Source organism: Gouania willdenowi, chromosome 24 (genome assembly GCF_900634775.1).
Source record: "Gouania willdenowi chromosome 24, fGouWil2.1, whole genome shotgun sequence".
In the NCBI taxonomy this organism is placed as follows: Eukaryota; Metazoa; Chordata; class Actinopteri; order Blenniiformes; family Gobiesocidae; genus Gouania; species Gouania willdenowi.
Genome location: NC_041066.1, coordinates 25,933,947 through 25,940,255, shown reverse-complemented (window position 1 = coordinate 25,940,255; position 6,309 = coordinate 25,933,947). Strand labels below are relative to the sequence as shown.

General features: G+C 40.0%; 1 protein-coding gene across 1 annotated transcript; it reads left to right on the top strand.

Moving 5' to 3' along the window:
• The first annotated feature begins 3,542 nt into the window (after positions 1 to 3,542).
• LOC114457944 (leucine-rich repeat-containing protein 15) lies at positions 3,543 to 5,940 on the top strand. The gene is made up of 7 exons (XM_028440117.1): positions 3,543 to 3,671; positions 4,175 to 4,363; positions 4,475 to 4,659; positions 4,739 to 4,995; positions 5,088 to 5,208; positions 5,325 to 5,460; positions 5,585 to 5,940. Exons 1-7 carry the CDS (start codon positions 3,611 to 3,613, stop codon positions 5,773 to 5,775), a joined length of 1,140 nt encoding a protein of 379 aa, XP_028295918.1. The 5' UTR covers positions 3,543 to 3,610; the 3' UTR covers positions 5,776 to 5,940.
• Positions 5,941 to 6,309: the final 369 nt, after the last annotated feature.

Below are 6,309 nucleotides of genomic sequence, written 5' to 3'. Positions count from 1 at the left end.
GAGTTATTGGCCAAAAACCACCAAAAATGTACCGTAAAAAGTGGTTTTCTTGCCCTTAACCTAACCCTAACCCTAACCCTAACCCTAACCCTAACCCTCTAACCCTAACCCTAACCCTAACCCTTGCTCGTTAGGGGGCGGAGCTATGAACCCAAAATTTTCTTGAAACGGGGCCTGGATCAAAGTTGCTCCAAATCGCCTGAAACGCGCTCTCCCAAAATATGGCAAAATTCCCATACAAAAAAACACTTAGTCAATTTTCGTCTGAACCCAGTCGAATGGAAAAACAAAATTGCCTATAACTTTTGATAGGAAGGTGCTAGAGGGATGGAACCAACGTTCGTCTGCCATAATTTGGGTACGGGCTTTCCAACGGTACCACCCACGAGTCTCTACGGGCTTCCCTTCAAAAGTTAGCATTTAGCTAAAATTTGAAAAACCGCGATATCACGGGAACCAAAAGGGCTAGAAACATCGGGGTAAAACCGCTAGAAAGGTACATGAGTTACCTATATGTGTACCAAGTTTCAAGTTTCTGCTTCATTTTTGTAGAAAGTTACAGCACTTTGAAGATTTAAAAACGCAAAAACGAGAAAATCTTGCTATGTCATATCTCGCCACTAGGAGGTCCCAGACACCCCATTTTTTTTTTACAGATAGCCCTTACCCGATTTAGTGGGGGTACATGTTGTCAAATTTGAATGCCACCCTTCACAGAATTTTTAAAAATTTAACCCCGAGCAAAAAATGTGCATTCATTTTGAGGTTTTTTTAGGCTAGCGGCTACATGCTAAGTGCTATCAGGTTGGTTCGTATATCAAACTGTCGGGTCAATCCGTGCACTTCTTTGGTACCTAATGCACATATATGATTTTTGTTCACAAAAAGAGTTATTCACAAAAAACCTCGATTTTTGCCGATTTCGGGGTGGTTTTTCCCCCTAGAACCTAACCTAACCCTAACCCTAACCCTAACCCTCAGCACACTTACCTTTTCCTAACCAGCCAGTGCCTCGGAGCTCGGGGTCTGGGACCCCCCCACTCTAAACCAGAGCCCAAAAACCTGTCCTAACCCTAACATACTTACCTGGCCCTAAACCTAAGATGGTGACTTTTGACCTAACCCTAAAATACTTACCTGGCCCTAAACCTAAAATTATGTACTTACCTGTTGCGCAATCACGCACACCTGGCCTAATCCTAACTTAATTGGCAGTTAACTTCTCCCTGTGAAAAAAAGTCAAAAAGAAAAAAATCTAAATAATTGTAGAGCTAAAAAATAAAGCCTATATAAACTTCAATAAAATAAAAATTATTCTGACCCTAAAATATTGTTCCTAAGTCTAAAGTGACATTTTGTTAATTTTTGTTCCTTTCAACTCACCTGAATTTTAAACCAAAACCTATCATCTATAGCCACAGCTCATTTCCGATCTTACTAAATGTATTTTAAACCAAAATAAAGCACATTGTTTATGTGGGTGACGGTCCGTGATTGTGAGACTCCCCTGTACCCCAAAAGTAACCCAAAAAGAGGTCGGGACAGGACGCTGGAAGTAAAGAATACGAGACAAAATACAAAACATAAAACAATGGAAGCTAAAGCAAAGAAGGGAAAACATTTAGTTAAAGAGAAGAAAGGATTTGTAAGCAAAAAGAGGATGGATAAGGAAAGAATTTTGGATAGGAAAAGGGAGGAAAGAGAAACAAAGTGGAAAAAGACAGAAGGGGAGGAGTTAAAGTAAAGAGGAACACTGACCGTACACGAAACACAATCAGAGGCTATAAAAGGAGCAACACAGAGTCAAAGCACAGACGAGGGGAAACATCAGAGGGGAACAGATGGATATAAAGGCAGATAGAGGGACACAGTGTGGAGAGATGGCTAAAGGAGCCACACACACACACATGGTCCAGTATGCCTGATGAAGGTTAAACAAGACCGAAACGTTGCAATAGTGACCATGACTGGCGATACAGCCGAATTTTTTGAACCCCCATCACCTTCGGGTGGTGGGATTTTGAATGTGGGGGTCCCGGCCCTGGGCTCTTGATGGACCGTGCACCGCGGGCCTCCACTCCAAGTGGGGGTCAGCACACTTACCTTTTCCTAACCCTAACCCTAACCCTAACCCCTAACCCTAACCCTAACCCTAACCCCTAACCCTAACCCTAACCCCAACCCTAAACACAATTAAACCCTTAATTAACCCTAAACCCCTTTAAATATTGTTCTACAACTGGACATGATCCCTTACACTAAACCTAACCTTAACCCTCCACTCCTTAGCCAAATTCAAGGGTCTATATCTAACCCTGACCCTAAACCTAAAAACCCTAATAATACCAAAATGGCTTCCGAAAACAAAATGGCCCCCGAAAGTAAAATGGCTAAACTAACCCGGGGGGTCTCATCAAGAAAACACATTACCCTACCTAACCTTACACTCTAACCCTACACTCTAACCATTAACTCTCTCATTCACTCCTATGGGCCATTTAGAGACTCCAATCAACCTTACAGTCATGTTTTTGGATTGTGGGAGGAAGCCGGAGTACCCGGAGGAAACCCACGCAGCACGGGGAGAACATGCAAACTCCACACAGAAAGGACCCAAGTCCATCCCAGGGCTTGAACCCAGGACCTTCTTGCTGTGAGGCGGACGTGCTAACCACTAATCCACCGAGCTCCCAGGTTAAATAACATTCAATATAATTTCTAGTCCATTTTATCTTGTATGCTAACATTGATGATAAACATGTCCTATTCTCTGATCAAGGTCTATTTTGTCTCATCTACTACAAATGGAGTCCCAGGTGTAACAGGAAATAGAATGATGTGAAAACACTCACGTGTTACACATCAAATCTTCTAATGGTGACACACACAGAGACTGATAAGTTTTTGTGTTTTTTGTTTTTAAGTCTATATTTTAGAGTCCAATGAGGAGCAAGTGTTTATTGGACATTGGACAGCAGCAGAACTCAGACTATGTGTAAAATGTAGAAGGAATCAACACGTGTTTGAGCTAGTAATCAGATTACTGCTCTAAACAACAATTCTGATATGACACACACAGCTACACATATGTGAAACACATGTGACACACACAGCTAGAAGATTGGTGAATAAATGATTGGAAAGAAAAAAATATTGCATGGATCATTTTTAAAACTTGATGAGAAGCCAATCGTTGGAAGATGAATTTAACTCCAGCCTCAATGTGGAAGACACACTGTGAAACTCCTAAAGCAGAAAAGTCTGCTTTGAAAACAATATTTTAGTCAGAAATGTGTTTTCACACATTGGATTGTAGGTTTGGATCATTGCCATATTCTGTGGATGCTACATTTCTCTGGGGTCTGTGACTTTGCAAGAGTTTCATACTTTGCCTGCACTGGGGCTATTTTCCCACAACCTTTCATCAGAGGTTAAATTATTTGACTGACAGTTTATCTAACCTGTTGGAGAGAACATCCTACATTTGACACTACACAGAGACGTCACTGACCAGTCAGCATTCCCATTCTTAAATTCTGCAAGGAAGAAGACTCCAGACATTTGGGCTGATTCTTTGTGACTTGAAGCTGGTGCTAAGAATACAGCCTGTATGTGTGGTGGAAACATAATCAGGTACTTTGAGCTGGACAGTAGAATGGAAGCTTGTTCAAGTAAGTCTAAACTTCCAGAAGAGAAACTCTTTAAATGCGTTAAAAATGTTTGTCTTCCTCTAGCAGAAGTCTGGGAGTTTCAGGGTTTTTCAGTATCTGAGCTGTTCCTAACACTGCACTTGTATTCACTGAGGCTTCAGATGTTGTTCCTGGAATCTGTTAAAGCACCAGTTCTCCTAGTTTAGGGCTCTTTTTCCCAAGTGCTCCTACTGTTATAACATTTAGATTCTAGAGGTTTAGTGTATCTAGCTAATGTGCTAACTTCTTTATGGTTGCTGTAAAAGACATGTAAGTTACAAGTCTAAAAAACACAATATTTTACAGTTCTGTTTTAAAACGCATATAGTTTTATACTACATAGAACCTTTTAAATGTGGTCATATTTTTCATTACAATGTTCAAGTTTAATAGAAAAAAATACAATGTTATAAAAGTATTCCCTAGTAAACTTCAGAAGTTATGAAATCATTGATAAATGATCTTCATTTCTTGCTATTTCACAGAAAATGTGCTACACCTAGCATTGTTAATGCTGCCAATGCTATTAATGGTGCAAATGACGGAGAGCTGTCCTGAAGAATGCAAATGCTCCAAGAAGTCTGGGCCAGAAAAATCTGAAGTCAACTGTCACAAGAGAGGTCTTCATATGTTTCCGTCCCAGCTGCCGTCTGATGCATGGATACTCAAACTAGGTTAGGCTTTTATTCTTAAGTGATTTTTAAAATGACATTGGATGTGTAATATATAACATTTAATATGGGTTAACTGTAGTAAAAGTTTTTTTTTTTACCTGTTGCCAAAAGGTGAGAATGGTATTACTGACTTAAAGGCCAACATTCTCAGATCAGTTCCAAAACTTGAAAGTATCAACCTAGAGAGAAATGCCATCAAGTCCATCCACCCTCAGGCGTTTGCTGGTGCGCAACAGCTCATGCTTCTCAATCTTTATGGAAACCACATCTCTAGTGTTCCACCAAGAGCATTCCAGGTAAATATTTAGTTAATTATTATGGTTACATATCCATACATTGACAGAGCAACATCATTCCGGTTACCTGTGTCTACAGGACCTCCTGAACCTTCGCTTTCTCATGCTGGGCCAGAACCAGATTGGCACACTCAAACCTGTGATGTTCAGTGGGATGAGAAACTTGTCAGATCTGGATCTTCCTCTTAATGCTTTAACTGTTCTCCCTGCAAATGCCTTCAAACCTTTGGTTGCTCTCAAAGTTCTGGACGTCTCTTTGAACCGCATCCACAAGATCACAGCCAAGGCTTTTGCTGGACTGGGGCAGCTCCTGTTCCTGAACTTAGACAATAACAGGTCAGAAAAGTTCATTTAGATTTAAAGATTCAACGTTCTACTTTAGCCTTATTAAGTTAGAAATGTGTATGTTTCTGCACATTTAAATACAGTATAAGGACAGTTCCTTCGGGAACATTTCGACCCCTTCGATCTCTGGAGATGCTGGTCCTTGACAACAACCTTCTATTCACATTAAGCATGTCTGTACTTGATGGCCTCAACAACTTACAGGTAACACAAAGTCCAAATAGGTGCAGTAAGGAGGGATGAAACAAATGAATATTTGATATGTTGTATGTATGTGTTATTATAATGCAGTCAGGTAGTTTGGTTGACTGTTGAAACAGGAGTTATACCTGAGGAATAATGAGCTGGAGAACCTTCCACCGGATGTTTTCAACAACTTGCCGAAGCTTTCTCAGCTGGCACTGAGTGGGAACCGCCTGAAGACTCTTGATGGAAACATGTTCACCCATATATCTGGTAAGACCACCAATCAGATAGTTTTAACTATGTAAAACAAGCAGAAAATCAAGTTTTTTCAGCAGTGCTGGTCATGCTGTAGGGTGGTTGTAATCATAAATGTTCTCTCTCCTTTCCCTCCTAGAGCTAAAGAAACTGTCCCTCCATGACAACCAATGGCAATGTGACTGCAACATCATCTCCCTCGTGCGCTGGATGGAACAAACCAAAGCTACTCTGTCACCCAGGGATTCCCTCAAGTGTGTGAGCCCAACGCAGCTCAGAAATAAGAGCCTTGTCAGCCTGAAAGAGGACACACTGCTCTGTAGTGCCTAACATGTAGCTGCCAACACAGAAATCCACAATCTCTTCATTAGATTTGATGTCTGTGAATGGATTTTACTGTGCAAGGTAATGGGAAGTAAACAACCTGAAAAATAGCATCAAAACAGGTTCTGAACCTTTTCTTTTATCGTCCGTATGGTAGAAATATAATGTTTAACTGACTCCTAATAATGAAAGTATCTAAGACCATGTTTCCTATAGTTATGTATTTTCTTTAGGTCCTTTCTGGTGCTTAATCCTTTATTAATTAATTAATGGTCTTTTGTTTTTATTCTAAATCTGATGATAGTTTTAATACATACTGCAATCAGCACCAGATCCAAGATATTCAGAAGTTCTCTAAATGTATGTTTCTTTCAACAATGATGTTACTTAGTTTGCTCTTTAAAACAATGTATTGTTATACATAACTGATTCAAATATATTTCTTTGTTTTTTTAAACCAATGACTGGAGTTGTTTGAATTCAAACTTAAGACCAGCACAAAGCATCTCTCTATCACTTTTGAAACATTATCTTATAACT